This window comes from Cetorhinus maximus, chromosome 19 (genome assembly GCF_964194155.1).
Source record: "Cetorhinus maximus chromosome 19, sCetMax3.hap1.1, whole genome shotgun sequence".
Classification (NCBI taxonomy): domain Eukaryota; kingdom Metazoa; phylum Chordata; class Chondrichthyes; order Lamniformes; family Cetorhinidae; genus Cetorhinus; species Cetorhinus maximus.
The window spans coordinates 13,100,828-13,126,039 of record NC_135897.1 but is presented as its reverse complement, the minus strand read 5'-3'; the positions used below and the strand labels follow the sequence as shown (position 1 = coordinate 13,126,039).

Here is a 25,212-nt window from a genome sequence, read left to right as displayed (position 1 = left end):
TTTGCCTTCTATTGCCCTCTCCCCCAGCCTTTCTCCAGTTCTCTCCCCATCTTCTCTCCCTCTCTCCCACCCTCTCTCTCTCAACAGCCCCTTGTAAAGGATTATCACATAACTCCATGAAACGATGTCTTGAAAGTTTTTATGAAGAAACTTTCATTTATAAAGGCAGACAACATCCATGGCTTGATAAACAGGACCGTGGAGTAAAAAAAGCATGGGAGTTATGTTAAACATTAATAAGTCATTGGTTCAGCCCCCAGTTTGGGTATTGTGTTGAAGAGTAGAATGGTAATAGGGATGAGGAACGTCAGTTAGATAGAGGCACTAGAGAAGCTGGAATTGTTCATCTTAGCCTAGAGGAAGTTAAGATTAATGTTCCTTTTAAAAATGCTTTGCATGACCAGTTTCTTCAGTGTGTGGTCCCTTAAAATTGTTCTGTGTGACAGCACACATGCAGTGTTTAAATTGGGCAAGGTTTCCCTGTATACTTTCCAAGCTGCTGTGTGGCTGTGCACACACACACACACACACACACACAGAGGTTAAGAGATGATGTAATAGAGGTATTCAAAATCATGAATAGTTTTGATAAAGTAAAGAGAAAATGTTTCCACAAGTAGGATTGGTCACCAGAGGAAGCAGGTATAAGATAAATAGCAAATAGACCATGAGAATGGGGAGGAGAGAGTTGTCCTGGGGGGTAATGAGAGTTTTTTTACACACTGAGTTGTGGTGATCTGGAACGTTCTGCCTGAAAGGTTGATGGCAGCATGCTCAATGCAAAGTTTCAAAAGGAAACTAGTCAAATACTTGAAGGGGAATATTTACAGGCCATTGGGGAAGAAACAGGAGAATGGAACCAATTAAATAGATCTTTCAAAAGTTCCTGCACTTTATGGTCTAATTTTATGGGTAGAGTTTTTCCCCTGTCGGGGGAGTTGTGCTGGGGTGGGCTTGGGCGGGCGCTGACTCGATCAGCGCCCCTGATCAGGTCCACGCTGCCATTTTATGTGGGCGGGCCAATTCTGCGAAAGAGCACAGAAATCTCCCTGAGGCACAGAGGTCCTCAGGGAGGTTAGTTTTAAGTTTTACCAGCTCAATAAAGTGTTGAAAAAATTTTAATGACATGTCTCCTCATGTGAAACTGCCACATGAGCTGGGACATGTGAATTAATTTCGATAAAAATTTTTGGGAAAACTAAAAATCATTCATGGAACCTCATCCCGCCGGTGGATGAGGTTCCATGAAAAATGCGAAGGCCGCTTGGGCTCTTCGTCTGCCCCCCGCCAACCTTAAGGTTGGACAGGCAGCTCTGTTAATTATTTTAATTGTTAGGTCAATGGCCTTAATAGGCCTTTGGGCGTGCGCGCAGCCAAATCAGTGGCATGCCTCCCAAACTGAAAATCTAAATGATGCGCGGTGACATCAAGACGCCTGACGACACCCCGCGTCATTTTACGCCTTATCTTTTAGATGAGTCATGAAACAGAGGCCCTGTTTGCCATCTTGAGGGTTGCAAAAGGTTCCCATGGGATTACAGAGTTTCTTCATTTGGTAGTCAAAGGATCTATTGTGGGGGCCGGGAGGGCCAATATGATAGTTACCAAGGAGTTAGAAGTGGTTTTAATACTCCTAACTTTTCCTGGGTAACTATTCTGCTATATGGGTGGCCTGGGACATGAATCACAAAAAGTTAGCATGCAGGTACAGCAAATAATTAGGAAGCCAAATAGAATGTTGGCCTTTATTGCGAGGGGGTGGAGTAGAAAAGCAGGAGAGTTTTGCTACAATTGTGCAGGGCATTGGTGAGACCACACCTCGAACACTGTGTACGGTTTTGGTCTCTGATTGCATTGGAAGCAGTTCAGAGAAGGTTCACGAGGTTGATTCCAGGGATGAAGGGGCTATCTTATGAGGAAAGGTTGTGCAAGTTGGCCCTGCATCCATTAGAGTTTAGATGAGAGGTGATCTTATTGAAATATATAAGAATCTGTATTGACAGGTGTTAGAATCATATCTCTCAAGACAGAAGTTCTCTTTTACAAAATTAATGGATTTGGCATGGTCTGGACATGTGAATGCTAATGTGAGTTTTTTTTTAAAGAAAGTCATAAGTTCACCTTGGAAGTGCCAACACGCAGGCCCCTTCCAAGAAATCATCTGACCTATATGGTACTTGAGGAGTTGTTTGTTTGTTTTGAACTGCAAAGCACTTTAATTAATTAATAAAAAGCTGGAAGACAAAAAGGTAATCACATGGGGGAGGAAAACCTTGAGTTTGAACCTGTGGTTTTGCTTTCAGCCTTGCTGGGGAACAGGCTGAGGAAAGAAGGCTACCCTGACTAGCTCACTCTCTCTACCTTACCTAAAATTATGTGTGGCCATGAGCCTGTCGCCAGAGATCCCTCATCTGAGTGTAAATAGTTTGCATTTGGGCCTGCAAAGCTGGACCAGTTGGTGAGAACTTCCAGACATTCACCAGGACCAGCATTTTCTACATTCGTCTACACACGAGAGAACTCCAGGTCGACAGCTTCGAGACCCTGTGAAATTTATCCTTTATTTTATAATGTCCATCCTCCAAAGCCCATCTCTGCAGAGAGACTCTATCTATTTGCCCTCTGTGTGTCTGTGTGTGTGCTGGGAGAATTCTTTAGGAAGAGATAGATAATTACACTGCCCGATCACAATTGTGTGATAACCAGTACTTGCAATTTGTTAAAATAAGTTTTGTTTTAAAATAAATTAATCATTCTGAGTTTTTGAAAGAAGCTTGGTCAGAGTCTCTTTTCTTCTGGGTACTAGAAGTACAGGTACGCAATTGGCCATTTCAGTGGGAAATGAATTAATACATTTAAATAAATGGTCCTGCCTGCAGCGAGTGGAGCTTGACAATCCGTGCACTCCTCCAATCCTGGTCGTTACATCAGGGTAGGTGCTGAGAGAACATTTCCCACCATGGGGGAATATATAAATGGGGGTTATAGTTTCAAATAGAGAGAGGAGGGACAGATAGAGACAGGAGGGATTGGAGCGAGAGGATAAAGAGAGAGGAGAAAGATTGATGAGTTCATGAATCAGTCACTCTTCTCTACACGTGTGAGACTTGCACCAGCATCACGCCAAAAAGCTCAGCCACATTCACTTGAGCTGCCCTCACAAGCTTTTGAAGATCAGGTGGCAGGGCAAAATACCTGACACTGAGGTGTCCACCTGTGCTGGCATGCCAAGCAGTCACACCATATTGAGACAGTCACAATTGAGTTGGGCTGGTCATGTAGCCAGAGCACCTGACACTCACTTACCAAAGCAAATCTTTTATGGAGAGTTTGAGTCTGGGGTGCACTCTCTTGACGATCAAAGGAAGTGCTGGCAAAGACGCTCTGAAGGCTTCGCGTAGGAGTGTTGATATCGACCCTGAGTCCTGGGAGAAACTCACCCAGGATCACTGCACCTGCACAATGAAATTAAAAATGGTTTGGCCTCCTTCGAAAACAAGTGCACATCAGAAGCATGTCCAAAAATCAATCGCCTGCAGTATCATGTCCCATTTGCAGTAGAACCTTCTGGGTACAATTTGCCCTAGCAATCACCTTAGTACCCACTGGAACCCTATGAAATACCCCAGATGATGAACATGGTCATCTTCATCTTCATTAGACGATTATTTGAAAAGAAACAATGTGCAGCGGCACGGCAAAAAGGCAGGGCAACGGCACTAGGCCGCAATGCTCATTTGGAGAGCCAGTGTGCAGACGATGGGCTGAACGGCCTCCTTTTGTACCATTAAAAATCTGTGATTCTATCAAAGACAAACAAGACTTACATTTGTGACCAATTGTCGATGTTGGGGACATAGAATACGCGCTTGCACCGTTAGCCGTGTTGGATCGAGTTTTTTTGGCAGCCTGTAGTTAGAGGCGAGGGACCAGCTTCCGCATTCACTGGGCGGGGTTACTGAGTCTCTCTGCACCACATCCTGTTGTTAGTTTCTACAGAATCCTACTTCACACATTAAATCATAGCGGGCCTGTAGGTGACACCAACAGCAGTGTGGAAGGCTGTCAGCGACCATTCAGAGGGCAAGCTTGAGTTTAGTGCTGTACAATTGTTACGGACAGGACAGAGAGAAGCTGAACATCTTTATTCTCTCCCCATCTGTCCGTAAGCAGAGATGTTTTTGAACTATTTTTAAAGTAGTCTGGCGTGATTCCCCAATCCTAAGTTAGTGTGCTCCAATATAATAATATAGCAAACCTGTGCTATATTTATCTCAGAAGCTTAGTTTTATTTCACATTCAAACCCTTTGGGGAGGGGTGGGGGGAGTGTTTGCAACCTCACACATGTTAAAAATATAAATGGAGTATTTGTTACTTTAGACCATCCCAATTCAGCTGTGCACTGCCTAATACTTGAACTCAAACTGTCCTTTTAAACTGTTTGAATTTGACAGAGATCTCACCATCAGGCAAAGACTCAGGCACCACATCAGTAAATAGTATTGAACTTTATTGATTCTAATCAAGTTTTAGAAACTTATCAACTAATTAACAGAAGCAGAATATAAGAAAAGTTCATTTATCAATGAAACTCTACCAACTCCACACTTTCAAACGGATGATCAATCCAAGAGAAGTGGACAACAACCCTCGACTCCTCTCGCCGATAGATAAACAGTCACTGCCTCCGAGAAGCACTACACCTTCCTGGGATTACTACTGGCAGGGAATCCATCACTGACCCAGTCCCAGTACTAATTACTCACCTGCCCCTGAAGTTTATTGGAAATGACCTTCACACTGATGGGATTCTCAACTATCCCTGAAGGTCTAAACTGGTTCTTCCATACTTGATGTACACAAAGATGGTTCCCACAACCCCTTTTCTTATGCTCAAAAGATGTTGAAAACCTACCTTAGCCAAGTTGTTGGAAATGGCTAATTGGTCTATAATTTGTCAATAATGTGTTGTGTCCATTGGTTCTAGCTAATTACGCACATTGTCTTAAACTTAAGACAATGCCTTCCTTTAAGCTATGTCTCTTATCTTGTTATCTTTACAGGGGTCCCATTCATTAAGACAGACTCAACAAACAAGTACAGTGTGTGTTCCTGATAGGGAGAGCATCCAAAGCTTATCTGATTTCTTTCCCAGCTGTTACAGTACTTTAATTTTCTCCTAAGAAAAGCTAATGGAGAAATACTGAAATAAAATAAAGTGACTTCTAATTAACTACTGATGATTAATTATTTATCCTTCAATTGTATTTGAGGTATACCATTTGGTCAATACTTCGTAATACTGTTTTGGGTCAGTTTGTTGTCAGCTCCTTACCTCAGTGTTAGCACAAAATGGAGTTTTGACCTTGTTAGCTTATTAGAATGAATATAACTTAAATTAATCTGAAAATGGTTGGGTTATACTAAAATCTAGTACCCAGATTTACTTACAACCCCCGGGTTGAGGGTGAAATATATCCCCAATATACTGATCCCTCACTACTTATTTGATTTCTATCTTTTTTATTTTGATGCATGAGAATTTGTTGCCAAAACTCATGCAATCACCTTCAATTCTCAGTCCTTCACCTTCTTCGACCGTAATTATTCTATCGACACCATCTGTGGCCCAGTCACATTTGTCACAAAAGACAGTCATGTTACAGCAGTTGCATTAATGACCAGTGAAATTGCCAAAATTAGTCGGGTCACATAGGGCTGAATTTTCCCCCCGTTGGGGGGGACGTTGAAGGGTGGGCGTGCACAGGCGCACTTCCGATTGGCACCCCCAATCGGGGGCGCGGCACCATTTTAAGTGGGCGGGCCAATTAAGGTCCGCCCAGTGTGATGTCCACACAGAAGCGCTATGCACTCCCTATGCGGGCGGGGGGGAAATCCCAAAATCGAGAGCGCGCTCTTTCGCACATGAGCACAAAAGAGCACACTCATCTCCCTGAGGCTAAGAGCAGCCTCGGGAAGATCGGCTGTAAATGTCAAAAAGATAAAAATAGAAAAATAAAATTTCCCTTATATGTCCTCTCATGTGACAATGTCACATGAATTGGGACAGGTCCATAATTTTCACAAAAGCTTTATTCAAACTTTTTAAAAGCTACATTAGACCTCATCCCACCCGTGGATGAGGTTTCATGCTTTTTCCAATTCGTGCCGGGGCTCCTGGCCTGCCCATCAACCTTCAGGTTGGACGGGCAGGTCCTTTAATTACTTAATAGCCTCTGTCAATGGCCTCAATTGGCCATTGACAGGTCAGCGGGCACACAGCTGATTTTGCTGCGCTCCCGCCTTCCTGAAAATTTAAATGGGGCGCAGCGATGTCAGGAGTTAACCCCAACGTCACCGTGCGTCATTTTACGCGTCAGAGAGCAGGCCCCACCCCCGCTCGCCAACACTCCTGCCCATAGTCTCTTGGGAGGTGGCATTGATTCTGGGGCTTCCATCCCTATTGGTACAATATTAATCCTTGAGGAGAAGTTCAGGCAGGCCGTGGATATGAGGATGTAGGGTATCAGGATATACATCTGTTGCAAAGCAAAGTTTAGTATTGACTCATTCACAGTTTTTAACTGATTAATACGATACAATTTTCAATCTTTACTTTTGCCTTTCACAGTGGTAACATGTTAGCCTATTGAGTGGGGTAATCTGTGCACAAATGTTTAATTTTGCTTTTAAAGTTCTGTTCCCTCTCTCCACCACTCCAGAAGGCAGTGGATGATGATTGATCTAAAGTTTGTATGCGATTCCAAATCATTTTTGCATTTGAGTGAAAATTTCTTGAGTGAATGTGGCTTTTAGTCACTATTCAACTGCAGTGATTGTCCTCACCTACAGATTGCCTCAATCAATAAAATTCTCTTGCAAACATGTTTGCTAATTCTAAGTTATTTACATATAAATATTAATGTCTTCTCTATCAAACCAAATGGATTTAAAAGATCCTTAATTCTCTCTCTTTAAAACTATCCAATTTGTGGATCTTCCGTGCTCAGTATCATTCCTCCCTGGCCTTCATTTGTCCCAATCCAAAATTTGTTTTACTTTCACTTTTAATTTGACTTCCTCTAACCACTAACATCCTAATTGTCTTAAAGTCAGTTTCTCTATGGAGGGGGTTTCAGGGCCCTGATGATTTGAGGATGTTCTCTCACTCTGCTGGTCACATTAACCATTTCATGCCGTTTGTCAAGTAGTTGCACATGACTGAAACCTGTTCTTCAGTGCATTTCACTAGGTATCTCCTGCCCTTTGAGCCAGCCCATTTTTGAACTGATTTCCTCTATATTCTGTTGGTTGCTTCACATGTATGCAGTGTATGCAGCGTCTCAATATCATGCCACACATTCTTGACTCTCAGGTGCTCTTATCAAAAGGTCTTGAACTCTTTACTTATCTCTCCATGTATGGTCCCGGTGCTTCAGGTATTGGCCAGACTATCAAAGTCAGTTCTCTTTTTAAAAAAGGTTCCTGGGCAAGGATACAACATCTCAAAGAGGAATCTGTTAATTTACTAACCTCGTCTACGCTTCCCCTTCACCAGAATATACCTTAACACCAGATTGATATATTCCATTGATTACATTCAAGATGGGTTATTCCAATTCCCATTTAGTGTTGTGTCCTTTTCCCTAATTCTATCTCCTCATACTATTTTACACATGCAATTGTTAACATCATACCTCGTTCATGAGCCCTGGAGAAACTTTATAGTCCAATAAGATATCCTCATAATATCTTTAAAACAGAAATCAAATATTTCTATTTGGTTCCAGGTGTTAGTATATTTTGCTTGTTCATTCTTTATTTTAGATGATATTTCCATTTCTCAAAAGCAACTTACTAAATTAACATTGAATGAAAAAAGGTCTGGTATAATTTAGTTCAATATTATTTGCTTAAACTAAAGAGCATATGTGCATCTCTTATTCTTCACATCGAACTGGATCCACTGGTACCTGTAGAAAAAAAACAAAAATCCATTGTGGCTCTGGTCAGGAGCCCAATGCCTGAATACATAACAAAAACAGAATTACCTGGAAAAACTCAGCAGGTCTGGCAGCATCGGCGGAGAAGAAATCAGTTAACGTTTCGAGCCTTCATGGCCCTTCGGCAGCCTGAATACATATACAGTTCTACCTGTCAAAAGCTTCTTACTAATTAATAATATTCAATATATAACAAGCTACACTGAAAATACAAAAGCTGTGTGGCGATATTTAAAAAATCAGTTGCCAGCTGAAAGGATTAACTTCTCTGCAGAACTTAAATGGGCAGAGCAAACCATTCTTGGAGGCTCACAGTTGCCAAAACGTAGGTGATCTTTTCAAACAAAGGCCTGTAAGGACTCCATCCCAATCTCTCAGTTCCTTCACCTCCGTCGCATCTGTTCTGATGATGCCACTTTCCAAAACAGTTCCTCTGACATGTCTTCCTTCTTCCTTAACCGAGGATTTTCACCCACGGTGGTTGACAGGGCCCTCAACTATGTCCGGCCCATCTCCCGGGCATCCGCCCTCACACCTTCCTCTCCCTCCCAGAAACATGATAGGGTCCCCCTTGTCCTCACTTATCACCCCACCAGCCTCCGCATTCAAAGGATCATCCTCCGCCATTTCCGCCAACTCCAGCATGATGCCACCACCAAACACATCTTCCCTTCACCCCCCCAGCGGCATTCCGCAGGGATTGTTCCCTCCGGGACACCCTGGTCCACTCCTCCATCACCCCCTACACCTCAACCCCCTCCCACTACACCTTCCCATGCAACCGCAGAACCTGCCCCTTTACTTCCCCCCTCCTCACTGTCCAAGGGCCCAAGCACTCCTTTCAAGTGAAGCAACACTTCACTTGAACTTCCCTCTATTTAGTCTACTGCATTCGCTGCTCCCAATGCCGGCTCCTCTACATTGGAGAGACCAAACGCAGACTGGGTGACCGCTTTGTGGAACACCTTCGGTCTGTCCACAAGCATGACCCAGACCTCCCTGTCACTTGCCATTTCAACACACCACCCTGCTCTCATGCCCACATGTCCATCCTTGGCCTGCTGCAATGTTCCAGTGAAGCTCAACGCAAACTGGAGAAACAGAACCTCATCCTCCAACTAGGCAATTTGCAGCCTTCCGGACTTAACATTGAGTTCAACAACTTCAGATCATGAACTCTCTCCTCCATCCCCACTCCCTTTCCAATTCCCCTTTTTCCAATAATTTATAATTTTTAAAAAATATATTTTTCTTTTCCCACCAATTTCCATTATTTTAAAATTCATTTCCATCCATTGTTTTATCTCTACCTTTTAGCCTATTTCGATCCCTTCCCCCACCCCACCCCCACTAGGGCTATCTGTACCTTGCTCGTCCTGCTTTCTACCCTTAATTAGCACATTCCTTAGCTAATATCACCACCGTCAACACCTCTTTGTCCTTTTGTCTATGACATCTTTGGCAATCTCTTCTTTGTCTCCACCTATCACTGGCCCTCTTCCCAGCTCTACCTGTCCCACCCCACTCAACCAGCTTATATTTAACCTAATTTCTATATTTCCTCAGTTCTGATGAAGAGTCATACGGACTCGAAACGTTAACTGTATTCCTCTCTGCAGATGCTGTCAGACCTGCAGAGATAACTAGCGCATGGCAGTGGCCTGTGAAATAGAGCACATCACTCACAGCATTGTTGCCTGATGGATGTTGCACAGCTGGATCCTCACTTGGTAGAACAGCATCAACCTCTGTCAGCACAGGTCCAGATCCTCGCCAACCAGCTGGATGGCTGTTTTCAAAGTCTGTGTGGACCTTGATTTCAGGCATTCCTCTGCTGATCTGCGACCTTCACTGTTGTTGTGTGCCTAGCTTGTCCTGGATGAATAGAGATGGAGAAAGTGTAAGCAGGATGCCTGCCAGGCCAGATGATACATATGCCTGGCATGCGTAGGTGGTGACTGGTCCCATGGATGGGATGAGGACAATGATGGTGAGTGTGAGAAAATGAGTGATGATGTTCCTAGATGTGTGATGGATTTGTGAGTTGAGAGTGATGAGAAAAGTGACTTTACCTTGGTGGAACAGAGGAGATCATTCATCCTCTTGCAGCACTGGGTGGCTGTCCTGTTTTGCAGGGCATTGGTACTGACCATCGCTGCCACCACCTCCCAAGCCTGGTTGGTCACGCTGTTGCCCGTCCTGTGGCCAGAGCAGGGGTAGAGGATTACCCGGTGGGCTTCCACAGCATCCAAAAGGTGTTCCAGAGACCTGGGGACTGCTGTCTTTTTGCCTTTCGTGGGCATCTGCCCTGCAGCAGTTGTGGGCTGCAGATGTATGCATGCAGCTGGACTTTAAATATGGCGCCCGGCGTGGTGAAGTGGTGAGGTGATGTTGGGCAGGCAAATGAGAGCCCGCCTACGAAGGAAACTGCGTGTTTCCCGGGAATGCATAAATAATGTTGCGGGTTTGGGATGATACGCTGTGAAAACCCACCATCGTGGGCGGTGGGTAAAACCTAATTTTACCTGCCTGCTACCGCACTTAGTGCAAATCTGGGATGATTCCGTCCTTGGTTTTCCACTCTGCAATCGAACCAGTTGGGAATCAGCTCACCCACTCCCTGATATTGTGGAATTGGCTTTATTATGGGAAGTGATTTCTAGGCCTCTGCCAGGTGCAAACAGGACACTTGACTTCATAAATGGCTACCGCTCCTCCTCTGACCACCAACATATTTTGGGATCTAGTATACGAGTCATTTGAGACAATGACACGTGATAAGTGAAGCATAGCCCTGGAGGAACAGGTGCTTTTGGACCTATAGCTCCCAAATCTTTTTACCAGTGGAATTCTGTCGTGCCGTGTCTGGGTCGGTTGTAGACTAACTGAGATTGACCTCAAGAATATGTCAATAACACCACCATCATTGTAGTGGTGGAAGGCAAACTAGACGGACCTTAGTAATAAACATAAAATTCTTATTATATGTAATTAATATGTTTCCTGTGTTTTTGCCTCATGCCTGAAAGAGAAGGCTGTGAGAAATAATACGGAGAAGGGAAAGCAGTCCAGCAAGGCACCCTCCTGACAGGATAGTGATACAGCCAGAAGGAGGGGAAGCAAGAAGGCCAGAGGCAGCTACAGGCCATTACAACAGATGCTGCAGGGTCCTTTGCCATGGGTGACACAGCACTGCACCCGAAATGTGACCACAAATGTTTTGTGGGTGTCTGCTAATCCTTTCTAAATACATTATATCCTGCACATTTAATTGCTGGCTCTGTTTATGTAGCCATGTTTCAATTTTCCCTCCGACATCTTACTCCTCACTATGAATTACTGCCTCCAGTTTTTCCATTTCGTTTTGGGTGCTGTACGTGTTGCTGTAGAGGCAATTTAATTCATTTCCATCAATTGTTCCACTCAACTCATTTTTAATGGTTCTGTAACTATACCTCTTCCCCGAACCCTAATAATACGCTTATTCTTTATTTTAGTCGGACATCTACTCTCATCTCCTATTTCTTGGAGAAATTAATGGGACTAAGTGGCTACAAATCCCTTGGACCTGACAATCTGCATCTAAATCTAGGATCTAAAAGAGTTACCTTTGGAGATAGTGGATGTGTCGGTTTTGATCTTCCAGAATTCCTTAGATTTTAGAACAGTTCCCAATCATGGTAACAAACATAAATCCCATTATTCCAGAAAGGAGGAAGAGGGAAAACAAGGAACTATAGACAGTTAGTCTAACATCAGTACTAGGCAAAATGCTAGAATCTAGTATTGGGGATGTGGTAACAAGGCACTTTGTAAATCACAATATGGTTAATCAGAGTCAACATGGATTTATGAAAGGGAGATAGTATTTGACAAATCTGTTTGGGATTCTTTTGAGGATGTAACTAGTGAGTAAGGAGGAACCAGTGGATGTGGTATATTTGAATTTTCAAAAAACATTGAATAAGGTGACACGAAGTTATTACAGAAAAATAAGACTCATGAAATTGGCATCGATTGATGTTTGGGTAATGGGCAGAAACCAGAAAGTAGGGATAAATGGGACATTTTCAGGTTGGCAAGCTGTAATCAGTGGTGTAACACAAGGATCAGTACTTTGGCCTCATCTATTTTCAATTTAGACTCAGATAAGGGACTGGGTGTGACGTATCCAAATTTACTGATGATTCAAAGTTAGGTGGGGGAGTAAGTGGTGAGAGCGATTCAAAGAGACTGCAGAGGTAGGGTGAGTGGACAAGAAGGTGGCAGATGTGGTGCAGTGAAGTTGTCCACTTTGGTGGGGACGGAGGGGAGGGGGGAGGGAGGAGAGGGGGGAGAGGGAGGGGAAGGGGGAGGAGGGGAGGGGGATGGGGAAGGGAGGGAGGGAGGGGGAGAGGGAGGGGAAGGGGGAGGAGGGGAGGGGGATGGGGAAGGGGGAAGGGAGGGAGGGAGAGGGGAGAGGGAGGGGAAGGGGGAGGAGGGGAAGGGGATGGGGGAGGGGGGAAGGGAGGGGGGGGAGGGAGGGAGAGGGAGAGGAGAAAGGGGAGGGGGAGGGGAGAAAGGGGGAGGGGAGAAAGGGGGGGAGGGAGGGGGGAGGTAGTGAAGGGGGAGAGGAGAAAGGGGGGAGGTGGGAAGGGGTGGAGGAGGGGAGGGAAGGAGAGGGGAGGGAAGGAGAGGGGGAGGGAAGGAGAGGGGGAGGGAAGGAGAGGGGAGGGAAGGAGAGGGGAGGGAAGGAGAGGGGGAGGGAAGGAGAGGGGGAGGGAAGGAGAGGGGAGGGAAGGAGAGGGGAGGGAAGGGGGAAAGGGGCGGGGGAAGAAAGGGGGCAGGGGGAAGGGAAAGGGGCAGGGGGAAGGGAAAGGGGCAGGGGGAAGGGAGGGGGAAAGTGGGAGAGGGAGGGGGAAAGTGGGAGAGGGAGGGGGAAAGTGGGAGGGGGGACGGGGAAAGTGGGAGGGGGGACGGGGAAAGTGGGAGGGGGACGGGGAAAGTGGGAGGGGGAGGGGAAAGCGGGGGAGGGGGAAAGGGGAGAGGGGAAAGGGGGGAGGGGAAAGGGAGGGGAGGGGGAAAGGGAGGGGGGAAAGGGGGGAGGGAAGGAGAGGGGGGAGGGAAGGGGGAAAGGGGCGGGGGAAGGAAGGGGGAGGGGGGAATGAAGGGGGCAGGGGAAGGGAGAGGGCGGGGGGAAGGGGGTGGGGGAAGGAAGGGGGTGGGGGGGAAAGAAGGGGGCGGGGGGAAGGGAGGGGGCGGGGGAGGGGGAAAGTGGGAGGGGGAAGGGGAAAGTGGGAGGGGGAAGGGGAAAGTGGGAGGGAGGGGGGAGGGGAAAGGGAGGGGAGGGGGAAAGGGAGGGGAGGGGGAAAGGGAGGGGAGGGGGAAAGGGAGGGGAGGGGGAAAGGGGGGAGGGGAAAGGGGGGAGGGGGAAAGGGGGTAGGGGGAAAGGGGGAGGGTGCGAAAAGGGGAGGGGGAGGGAGAAAGGGGGGAGGGGGAGGGGAAAGGGGGAGAGGAGGAGGGGGAGGGGGAGGGATGGAGGGGGGAAGGAAATGTTTGTTTCCTTTTTCTACCTTTCTCACCCATGGGAATTGGCTCAGGCACTACCACAAGGAAAGGATTTAGCTGTTTGGAGAGTATCTGGTAAGTGGGTAAGGTCTAATCTCTCTCTAAGCTTTAAAATAGTACACAAATTGGTGGCAAAGTTAATAAAATATACAAGAAAGCAATATAAATAAGTGAATAATATAATTAAGTCATTATTTAAAACAAATTAAGGATGGCAGGGCAGGTTATGTGTCAAGGCTGCAGCATGTGGGAGCTCCTGGATGACATTGTGATCCAGGGCAAACACGTCCGCAGTAAGTGTTTGTAGGTCGAGGGACTTCGGCTCAGGGTCATTGAACTGGAGGCTGAGCTGCAGACTCTGTGACATACCAGGGAGGGGGAAAGTTACCTGGATGCTTTATACCAGGAGGCAGTCACATCACTTAGAATAGGGTTGTCTGATTTGGTCAGTGGCCAAGGACAGGAGGGTGTGACTGTGAGTGAGGCAGGTAAGGGGACCCAGAGGGCAGGAGTGTCGGAGCGTGAGCCTCTGCAATTGTCCATTAGGTTTGACGTTCTCTCAGCTTGTTTGGACGAGAGTGGGGGCTGCAGGGTGGATGAGCAAACTGACCATGACACCGTGGTACAGGAAGCCATTTAAGTGGGGGGAGCAAAATAGAACATAGTGGTTGGGAAGGGATAGTGAGGGGGATTGACATGTTCTCTGTAGCAAGGAGCGAGAGTTCAGACAGCTGTGTTGCCTGCCTGGTGCCAGGGTTCGGGACATCTGCTCAGGGCTGGAGAGTAACTTGGAGTGAGAGGGGGAGGATCCAGTGGTCGTGGACCATGTAGGTACCAACGACAAAGGTAGGATGAGGAAAGAGGCTCTGCATAGTCAGTATGAGGAGCTTGGCACCAAATCAAGAATCAGAACCTCAAAGGTAATAATTTCTGGATTATTACCTGAGCCACATGCAAATCGGCATAGGACAGATAAGATTAGAGAAATGAATGTGTGGCTTAAAGACTGATGTGGGAGAAATGGTTTCCAGTTTGTGGGGCACTGGCACTTGTATTGGAGAGAGTGGGATCTGTACCATTGGGATGGTCTACACCTGAACCGTGCCGGAGCTGTCGTCCTTGTGAGTTGCCTAACTAGGGAAGTAGAAAGTGTTTTAAGCTGAATAGTGGGGGCAAGTGATCAAATTTGGGAAGATGTGGTAAACCAAAGAGTGGAGACAAGGCAAAGAGAAAGGTATTAATATGGGAAAGGATAAACAGACCATGACAGGAAGGGACAAAGAGTACAAATCTCAGAGTAAATCAGCAGATAAGGCTAGATGCTACAAAAATAATAAAAGGACAAAGCTCAATGCATGTAGCATTCTAAACCAAACAGATGAACTGATAGCGCAAATAGAAATGAATAAGTATGATCTGATAGCCATTACAGAGACTTGGCTACAGGGTGACATAGATTGGGACCTCAATATTAAAGGGTACGTGACATTTAGGAAGGACAGGAAGTTAGGATAAGGTGGAAGGGTGGCTCTGTTAATTAATGATGGTATTAGCACATGAGAGAGGGATGACCTAAGTGCAGGAAACCAGGATGTATAAGCAGTCTGAGTTGATATGAGAAATAATAAAGATAAGCAGTCACTTGTGTGAGTGGTGTACAGACCCCCTAATTGTAACTACTCAGTAAGACAGCATACAAAATAAGAGATAATGGGAGATTGTCAGAAAGGTATAGCAATAATCATGGGCGACTTTAATTTATATGTAGACTGGAAAAATCAGATGGGCAAAGGTAGTGTAGATAAGGGGCAGAATTTTCTGCCTGGAGGGCGGGTGGGCCCTACCCAATCTCCGGTGGGTGGGGAGCCGATCCCTGTCGGAGAAGCGGACCCCGCCGCCATTTTACGTGTGACTTCCGGCGGGAAGCGCTATGCGCTTCCTGTGCGGGCGGGGGGATTCCCCAAAAGTGAGAGTGCGCTCTTTCACGCATGCACATGAAAGAGCGCATATCTCCCTGAGGCAAAGTGCTGCCTCACGGAGATCGCTGACACTTTTAAAAATATTAAAAATAGACAAAAATAAAATTCCCTAACATGTCCCATCTCATGTGACAATATCACATGAGGGGACGTTCATAATTTACATTATAACTTTATTAAAATTTTTGCAACTCTGCATGAAACCTCATCCCGCCGCTGGATGAGGTTTCATGTTTTTTCTATTTGCCGCCGGGTCTCCTGGACTGCTCGCCAACCTTAAGGTTGGATGGGCAGGTTCTTTAATTGTTTAAATGACCCTGTCAATGGCCTCAATTGGCCATTGACAGGTCGGCGGGCCCACAGCTGACTTTGCTGTGGGCCCGCCTTCCTGAAAATTTAAATGGACTGGGATGACGTCAGGGGTTCGGCCCGACGTCATTTTACACGTCAGCGAGCGGGCCCTACCCCCTGCTCGCCAATGGCAGAATTCTGCCCAAGGAGTTTATAGATTGTTTCCGGGATAGTTTCTTAGAACAGCACGTTCTGGAGCCAGCCAGAGAGCAGCCTATACTAGGCCTGGTATTGAGCAACGAGATAGGATTAATTGATAACCTCCTAGTCAAGGCACATCTAGGCAGCAGTGATCATAATATAATTGAACTTTACATTCATTTTGAGGGAGAAACGAGTGCGTCCAAGACTAGTTTTTAAAACCTCAATAAGGGCAATTATGAGGGTATGAAAGCAGAGCTAGCTAAAGTGAACTGGCAAATGAGGTTAAGGGATAGGTCAACAGAGGTTCAGTGGCAGACATTTAAAAGGATATTACAGAATACATACATTCCAATGAGAAAGAAAAATTCCAAGGGGAGGGCCAGCCATCCATGGTTAACTAAGAAAGTTAAAGACTGTATCAAACTTAAAGAAAAAGCACATAGTTACATAAAGGCGGGTGGCAGGTCAGAATGTTGGAAAGGATATAAAGAACAGCAAAGAATGACAAAAAGATTAATAAGGAGGGAAAAATTAGAGTATGAGAGAAAGCTAGCTAGTCATGTATAGATGGACAGTAAGAGTTTCTATAGATATTTAATTAAGAAAAGTTAACAAAGTGAGTTTTGGTCCTATAGAAACATCATCTGGGGAATTGATAAGAGAAAGTAGGGAGATGGCGGATGAATTAAACAGGTATTTTGCTTCAGTCTTCACTCTAGAGGACACAAGTAACATTCTAGAAATAGCTGTAAATCAGGAAATGGAAGGGAGCGAGGAGCTTGGGAAAATTACAATCACCAGGGAAGCTGTATTGAGAAAATTGTTGGGGCTGCGGGCTAATAAATCCCCGGGTCCAGATGGACTTCACCCTAAGGCCTTGAAAGAAGAAGCTAGTGAGATAGTTGATGCATTGGTTTTAATTTTCCAAACTTCCCTAGATTCTGGGAAGTTCCATTAGATTGGAAAATAGCAAATATAACTCCTTTGTTCAAAAAGGGAGACAGAAAGCAGGAAACTACAGGCCAGTTAGCCTAACATCTGTCATAGGGAAAATATTAGAAGCTATTATTAAAGATGTTGCAGTAGGGCACTTAGAAAAATTCAAGGCAATCAGGCAGAGTCAACATGGTTTTGGGAAAGGAAGATCATGTTTAACCAATTTATTGAGTTCCTTGAAGGAGTCACATGTGCTGTGGATAAAGGGGAAACAATAGATGTACTGTAATTAGACTTCAAAAGGTATTTGATAAGGCACCACGTCAAAGGTTATTGCATAAAATAAAAGCTCATGGTGTAGAGGGTAGTATATTGGCATGGATAGAAGATTCACTAGTTAATAAATAAGAGGGTATCCATGAATGTATCTTTTTCTAATTGGCAGGATGTGATGAGTAGTGTGCCACAGGGATCAGTGCTGGGGCCTCAACTTTTGCAATTGATATAAATTAATTGGATGAAGGGACAGATGGTATGGTTGCTAAATTTGCTGACAATACAAAGATAGGTAGGAAAGTAAGTTGTGAGGAGGACAAAAAAGCTACAAAATGACATAGATTAAGCGAGTGGGCAAAGAACTGGTAAATGGAGTATAATATGGTTAAATGTGTAATTGTCCATTTTGGCAGGAAGAATAAAAAAGCATATTTTCTAAATAGTGAGAGATTGCAGAGCTCTAAGATTCAGAGGGATCCGGTGTCATCGTGCATGAATCACAAAAGGCTTGTATGCAGGTATAGCAAGTAATTAGGAAAGCTAATAGAATGTTATTTTTTATTGTGAGGGGATTGATTACAGAAGTAGGGAGGTTATGCTTCAACTATGCAGGGAATTGTTGAGACCACATCTGGAGTATTGTGTACAGTATTGGTCTCCTTATTTAAGGAAAGATGTAAACGCATTAGGTTTACTAAGCTAAAAGCTGGAATGGGCAGGTTGTTTTATGAGGAAAATATGGACAGGTTAGGCTTGTATCCACTGGAGTTTAGAAGAGTAAGAGGTGACTTGATGAAAACCTTTAAGATCCTGAGGGGTCTTGATAGAGTGGATGTGGAGAGGATGTTTCCTCTTGTGGGAGAATCTAGAACTAGGGGTCACTGTTAACAAGTAAGATATCACTCATTTAAGTCAGAGATGTGGAGTTTTTTTTTCTTTGAGGGTCGTGAGTCTTTGGAACTCTTCCTCAAAAGGTAGTGGAAGCAGGGTGTTTGAATATTTCTAAGGCAGAGCTAGATAGATGCTTGATTAACAAGGGGGTGAACGGTTATCGGGGAAGGTGGGAGGTTACAATCAGATCAGCCATGATCTTATTGAATGGCGGAGCAGGCTTGAAGGGCCGAGTGGCCTACTCCTGCTCCTAGTTCGTTTGTACTTTAAGAAATCAAAAGTTGTTTCCAAGTTTGGGGTAGTTGAATTATCAGTGGTGTCTCCACTAGGTAAAGGCAAGTTTTCCATAGCTGCTTCAATCTGCCCTAGTTCTCTATCCTTTTGTGCTTGTAATTCTTTCTCTAGCTTCTTCAGCTGGAAGGCACATTCCTCTTTTTGCTCCTGCCCTTCACTTTCCCCTTTTCTTGCCTGCAACTCTAAATCTAATCTCTGCTCTTCTAGATGGATTTTGGCTAAGGTAACCTGATCTGTTTCAGGTTCTGTATATTCTGTCTGTTCCAAGTCTGGGGCAAGGCCAAGATGCTCAGCCAGCATCCTTATTACCTTGGGCTTCCATGCTTTATGACGTATATTAAATTCTACTTGCTTAGCCATGGCTTTCACTTGTTCTATGGTTAAGGACTTAATTTAGCCCAAGTTAAGTCCTCCTGTTGCATTGTTGTTGCTTTTACATTGAAGCCAGCCATCTTACTTTCTATTGTTAGTATTCACAAAGCTTAATACTGTAATCCCTTCTGTTTTTATTTCAACAATTATGGCTATGTCACTTTTCCCTTCTACTTGCAATTTTCCTTTAAAGTCAGATTTGGATTGTTTGTTCAAACGGATTTGAATTCTGGACGAGCCCCCAAGTCTGAGATGGGCAGAATATATTTACTGTCTTACTACCCATAACCAGTATGTTTTTTATGGAAAGATGTGTGTCATTTCTTACTCTTGGAGCGTGTATTCCAATTAAATAATTCAGCAGCAAGTTTCATATGTTTAAAATAAAGGTTATTTATTCTCACACACTTACCCTAAATAAACGCAGTGCCTCACACACACACACATCACACCCCCCCACCTCGTGGGTTGTGAGGTTTCTTGTAGTCAAACATCTTGGAGGTTAGTTCTCAAGTGAACTCCAAAATTGGAACAGGTTAAGTACTTGGCTCCTTGATGACTTATAGCTAGTTTCAAGGTCTGGTTCTCAGTCGGGTGGATGACTGATGGTTCCCATGGGTCTTGGGGTAATTAGGGTGCAGTTCATGAAACCAGTTTTTATTGCATGACCACTGCGTTAACACTTCTAAGGCCAACACAGTATAGTTTGGGTGGGGAAGGCCATTGTGATACAATGGGAAGTTGATAGTGGCCATTGAGTTTTAACCTTCCCTTTTGTCCAGTATGAAACATGGAGACAGGCAGTCTGGAAACTCCATAGTCTTTAGTTGTTGGCCCATGCTTAAACAAAGATGTGTGAATTCTACAAATGGCTGTGAGGTACCTTCACCTATGTCCATATTAGGTTTTTGCCAGAGACTTGATAGTGTCTGGAAGTCCAAATGCCAAAGGTCACATGATTTCAGGTTGCTATCTTAACAGCTTGTTTGTATCCAATTTTTAAAAGTATTGGCTGAAAGTTCACAATATGACATGCCTGTACTGGGCATTACACATGCCATCCCCTCTCCCCCCCACCCCCCATGCAATGCCCTCCTATGACATTACATAATTCCCATACTACCCTTCCCATGACATCCCATTCTTCCCATGGCATCTCTCTTAAGACCATCCTCACGCCACCACATCTCCACACTGACTCTGATCACCACCACCACCCAACCACCACCAGTACTCCCCACCCTCTAAGCAGCTGTTATTCAGCTGGCATCTTGAAAATCACCCAATTAAAATTCAGTGGGATCAGTTCTTTAAGTAGGAATTTCAGCAGGTGGACAGCAAATAAATAATCTGAGATATGCAGATGACACAGTAAATATGGCAGATACAGAGGAAAATAGACAATGACTTCTAGACACAATTATAACAAACAGTAACCGACATGGGTTATCATTAAACTGCAGTATGCATGGTAATATTAAAGAAAAGAATTATACCTAAATGCAAAATAACAGTGGAATCAATAGAAATAAAACAGGTCGAATCATTTTCTTGGTAGCCTAATACCATCCGATGGGAAGAGTGGTCAAGACATTAGGAAGTGTATTACACTTGCAGAACAAACATTCACAAAAATGTCAGATCTTGTTAGAAATAAGAACATCCTCACTTAGACCAGAATGAGATTACTGAAATGTTACATCTGGTCAACGTCACAATATGGATGCGAAAATTGGAATATAAGCAAGACAATGGAAGATAAATTAAAATCAGCAGAGATGTGGTTTCTGAGGCATATGATAAGGATTCGTTGGACAACACACACAACCTATGAGGAAGTTTTGAGAAAAGCAGGCACAAAAGAACTTTTGCAGATGATCGGCAAGAGACAACTACAAATCAATTTAGAACATCTCATAGTGACTTGGAACATTGAGAGTAATAGAGCACGAGAAAGACAAAGGAGGAAATACACTACAAAAACAGAATTACCTGGAAAAACTCAGCAGGTCTGGCAGCATCGGTGGAGAAGAAAAGAGTTGACGTTTCGAGTCCAACATGACCCTTCAACAGAACTGAAGTATAGTTAGGAGAGGGGTGAAATATAAGCTGGTTTAAGGTGGGGGGCGGGGGGAGAGAAGTTGAGGGTGGGGTGGTTGTGGGGACAAGCAAGCAGTGATAGGAGCAGATAATCAAAAGATGTCACAGACAAAAGGATCAAAGAGGTGTTGAAGGTGGTGATATTATCTAAGAAAAGTGCTAATTAAGAATGGATGGCAGGATACTCAAGGTACAGCTCTAGTGGGGATGGGGTGGAAAGACTGACAGGGTATTGGTTGTAGATTTAAAAATAATGGAAATAGGTGGGAAAAGAAGAATCTATATAAATTATTGAAAAAAAAACAAACAAACAAAAGGGAGGGGGAAGAAACGGGGGTGGGTGGTGAAGGGGAGTTTAAGATCTAAAGTTGTTGAATTCAATATTCAGCCCGGAAGGCTGTAAAGTGCCTAGTCGGAAGATGAGGTGCTGTTCCTCCAGTTTGCGTTGGGCTTCACTGGAACAATGCAGCAAGCCAAGGACAGACATGTGGGCAAGAGAATAGGGTAGAGTGTTAAAATGGCAAGCGACAGGAGGTTTGGGTCTTTCTTGCGCACAGACCGCAGGTGTTCTGCAAAGCGGTCGCCCAGTTTGCGTTTGGTCTCTCCAATGTAGAGGAGACCGCATTGGGAGCAACGAATGCAGTAGACTAAGTTAGGGGAAATGCAAGTGAAATGCTGCTTCACTTGAAAGGAGTGTTTGGGCCCTTGGACGGTGAGGAGAGAGGAAGTGAAGGGGCAGGTGTTGCATCTTCTGCGTGGACATGGGGAGGTGCCATAGGTGGGGGTTGAGGAGTAGGGGGTGATGGAGGAGTGGACCAGGGTGTCCCGGAGGGAACGATCCCTACGGAATGCCGCCGGGGGGGTGAAGGGAAGATGTGTTTGGTGGTGGCATCATGCTGGAGTTGGCGGAGGATGATCCTTTGAATGCGGAGGCTGGTGGGGTGATAAGTGAGGACAAGGGGGACCCTATCATGTTTCTGGGAGGGAGGAGAAGGCGTGAGGGCGGATGTGCGGGAGATGGGCCGGACACGGTTGAGGGCCCTGTCAACGACCGTGGATGGAAAACCTCGGTTAAGGAAGAAGGAGGACATGTCAGAGGAGCTGTTTTTGAAGGTAGCGTCATCAGAACAGATGCAACGGAGGCGAAGGAACTGAGAGAATGGGATGGAGTCCTTACAGGAAGCGGGGTGTGAGGAGCTGTAGTCGAGGTAGCTGTGGGAGTCGGTAGGCTTGTAATGGATATTGGTGGACAGTCTATCATCAGAAATTGAGACAGAGAGGTCAAGGAAGGGAAGAGAAGTGTCAGAGATGGACCATGTGAAAATGATGGAGGGGTGGAGATTGGAAGCAAAATTAATAAATTTTTCCAGGTCCCGACGAGAGCATGATGCAGCACCGAAGTAATCATCGATGTACCGGAGAAAGAGTTGTGGGAGGGGCCCGGAGTAGGACTGGAACAAGGAATGTTCCACATACCCCATAAAGAGACAGGCATAGCTGGGGCCCATGCGGGTACCCATAGCCACACCTTTTATTTGGAGGAAGTGAGAGGAGTTAAAGGAGAAATTGTTCAGTGTGAGAACAAGTTCAGCCAGACGGAGGAGAGTAGTGGTGGATGGGGATTGTTCGGGCCTCTGTTCAAGGAAGAAGCTAAGGGCCCTCAGACCATCCTGGTGGGGGATGGAGGTGTAGAGGGATTGACATCCATGGTGAAGAGGAAGCGGTGGGGGCCAGGGAACTGGAAATTGTTGATGTGACGTAAGGTGTCAGAGGAATCACGGATGTAGGTGGGAAGGGACTGGACAAAGGGAGAGAGAATGGAGTCAAGATAACGAGAAATGAGTTCCGTGGGGCAGGAACAGGCTGACATGATCGGTCTGCCAGGACAGTTCTGTTTGTGGATTTTGGGTAGGAGGTAGAAGCGGGCCGTCCGAGGTTGGGCGACTATCAGGTTGGAAGCTGTGGGAGGAAGATCTCCAGAGGAGACGAGGTCAGTGACAGTCCTGGAAACAATGGCTTGATGTTCTGTGGTGGGGTCATGGTCCAGGGAGTGGTAGGAGGAAGTGTCTGTGAGTTGACGCTCAGCCTCCACGAGGTAGAGGTCAGCGCGCCAGACAACAACAGCACCACCCTTGTCAGCGGGTTTGATGACAATGTTAGGGTTGGACCTGAGAGAACGGAGTGCAGTAAGTTCAGAGAGAGACAGGTTAGAATGGGTGAGAGGAGCAGAGAAATTGAGACGGCTAATGTCACGCCGACAGTTCTCAATGAAAAGATCAAGAGAAGGTAAGAATCCAGAGGGAGGGGTCCAGGTGGAGGGAGAATATTGGAGGTGGGTAAAAGGATCCGTTGAACAGGGAGAGGACTCCTGCCCAAAGAAGTGAGCACGGAGACGAAGACGGCGGAAGAAGAGTTCAGCATCATGCCTAGCCCGAAATTCATTGAGATGAGGGCGTAAGGGTATGAAACTAAGTCCTTTGCTGAGCACTGAACGTTCAGCATCGGAGAGGGGAAGGTCAGGGGGTATAGTGAATACGCGGCGGGGTTCTGGGATTGGAAGATGGGGTGGGGACGGAGGGACAAGCAGGGGTGGAGGGTCCCAGATGGGTGTTGGTGTCGATGAGCTGACAAGGGTGGTACTGTTGTTGTCTGGCGCATTGACCTCTACCTCGTGGAGGCTGAGCGTCAACTTGTAGACACTTCTTCCTACCTCTCCCTGGACCATGACCCCACCACAGAACATCAAGCCATTGTTTCCAGGACTGTCACTGACCTCATCTCCTCTGGAGATCTTCCTCCCACAGCTTCCAACTTGATAGTCGCCCAACCTCGGACGGTCCGCGTCTACCTCCTACCCAAAATCCACAAACAGAACTGTCCTGGCAGACCGATCGTGTCAGCCTGTTCCTGCCCCACGGAACTCATTTCTCGTTATCTTGACTCCCTTCTCTCTCCCCTTGTCCAGTCCCTTCCCACCTACATCCGTGATTCCTCTGACACCTTACGTCACATCAACAATTTCCAGTTCCCTGGCCCCAACCGCTTCCTCTTCACCATGGATGTCCAATCCCTCTACACCTCCATCCACCACCAGGATGGTCTGAGGGCCCTTAGCTTCTTCCTTGAACAGAGGCCCGAACAATCCCCATCCACCACTACTCTCCTCCGTCTGGCTGAACTTGTTCTCACACTGAACAATTTCTCCTTTAACTCCTCTCACTTCCTCCAAATAAAAGGTGTGGCTATGGGTACCCGCATGGGCCCCAGTTATGCCTGTCTCTTTATGGGGTATGTGGAACATTCCTTGTTCCAGTCTTACTCCGGCCCCCTCCCACAACTCTTTCTCCGGTACATCGATGATTACTTCGGTGCTGCTTCATGCTCTCGTCGGGACCTGGAAAAATTTATTAATTTTGCTTCCAATCTCCACCCCTCCATCATTTTCACATGGTCCATCTCTGACACTTCTCTTCCCTTCCTTGACCTCTCTGTCTCAATTTCTGATGATAGACTGTCCACCAATATCCACTACAAGCCTACCGACTCCCACAGCTACCTCGACTACAGCTCCTCACACCCCGCTTCCTGTAAGGACTCCATCCCATTCTCTCAGTTCCTTCGCCTCCGTTGCATCTGTTCTGATGAAGCTACCTTCAAAAACAGCTCCTCTGACATGTCCTCCTTCTTCCTTAACCGAGGTTTTCCACCCACGGTCGTTGACAGGGCCCTCAGCCGTGTCCGGCCCATATCCCACGCATCCTCCCTCACGCCTTCTCCTCCTTCCCAGAAACATGATAGGGTCCCCCTTGTCCTCACTTATCACCCCACCAGCCTCCACATTCAAAGGATCATCCTCCACCATTTCCGCCAACTCCAGCATGATGCCACCACCAAACACATCTTCCCTTCACCCCCCCCAATGGCATTCTGTAGGGATTGTTCCCTCCGTGACACCCTGGTCCACTCCTCCATCACCCCCTACTCCTCAACCCCCACCTATGGCACCTCCCCATGCCCACGCAGAAGATGCAACACCTGCCCCTTCACTTCCTCTCTCCTCACCGTCCAAGGGCCCAAACACTCCTTTCAAGTGAAGCAGCATTTCACTTGCATTTCCCCTAACTTAGTCTACTGCATTCGTTGCTCCCAATGCGGTCTCCTCTACATTGGAGAGACCAAACGCAAACTGGGCGACCGCTTTGCAGAACACCTGCGGTCTGTCCGCAAGAAAGACCCAAACCTCCCTGTCGCTTGCCATTTTAACACTCCACCCTGTTCTCTCGCCCACATATCTGTCCTTGGCTTGCTGCATTGTTCC

The 25,212-nt window shown here is 45.9% G+C and overlaps 2 protein-coding genes across 3 annotated transcripts in view; both read right to left on the bottom strand.

Moving 5' to 3' along the window:
* LOC144693660 (lactosylceramide 4-alpha-galactosyltransferase-like) overlaps positions 1–3,967 on the bottom strand; it is a 33,120-nt gene extending 29,153 nt beyond the window's left edge. The window contains exons 1-2 of one of the 2 annotated variants that reach the window (XM_078563526.1): positions 3,828–3,967; positions 3,307–3,455 (exon numbers count right to left, since the gene is read on the bottom strand). Coding sequence is in view for 1 of the 2 variants with exons in the window: in XM_078563525.1 (XP_078419651.1) it covers positions 3,828–3,858 (31 nt within the window). In the remaining variant the exon portion in view is untranslated. The remainder of the gene's footprint in view (positions 1–3,306; positions 3,456–3,827) is intronic. The other variant, XM_078563525.1, reaches the window with a different exon arrangement.
* Positions 1–25,212, bottom strand: part of LOC144693663 (lactosylceramide 4-alpha-galactosyltransferase-like) — a 278,016-nt gene that overhangs the window by 110,989 nt on the left and 141,815 nt on the right. The gene's annotated exons all lie outside the window — the stretch shown is intronic.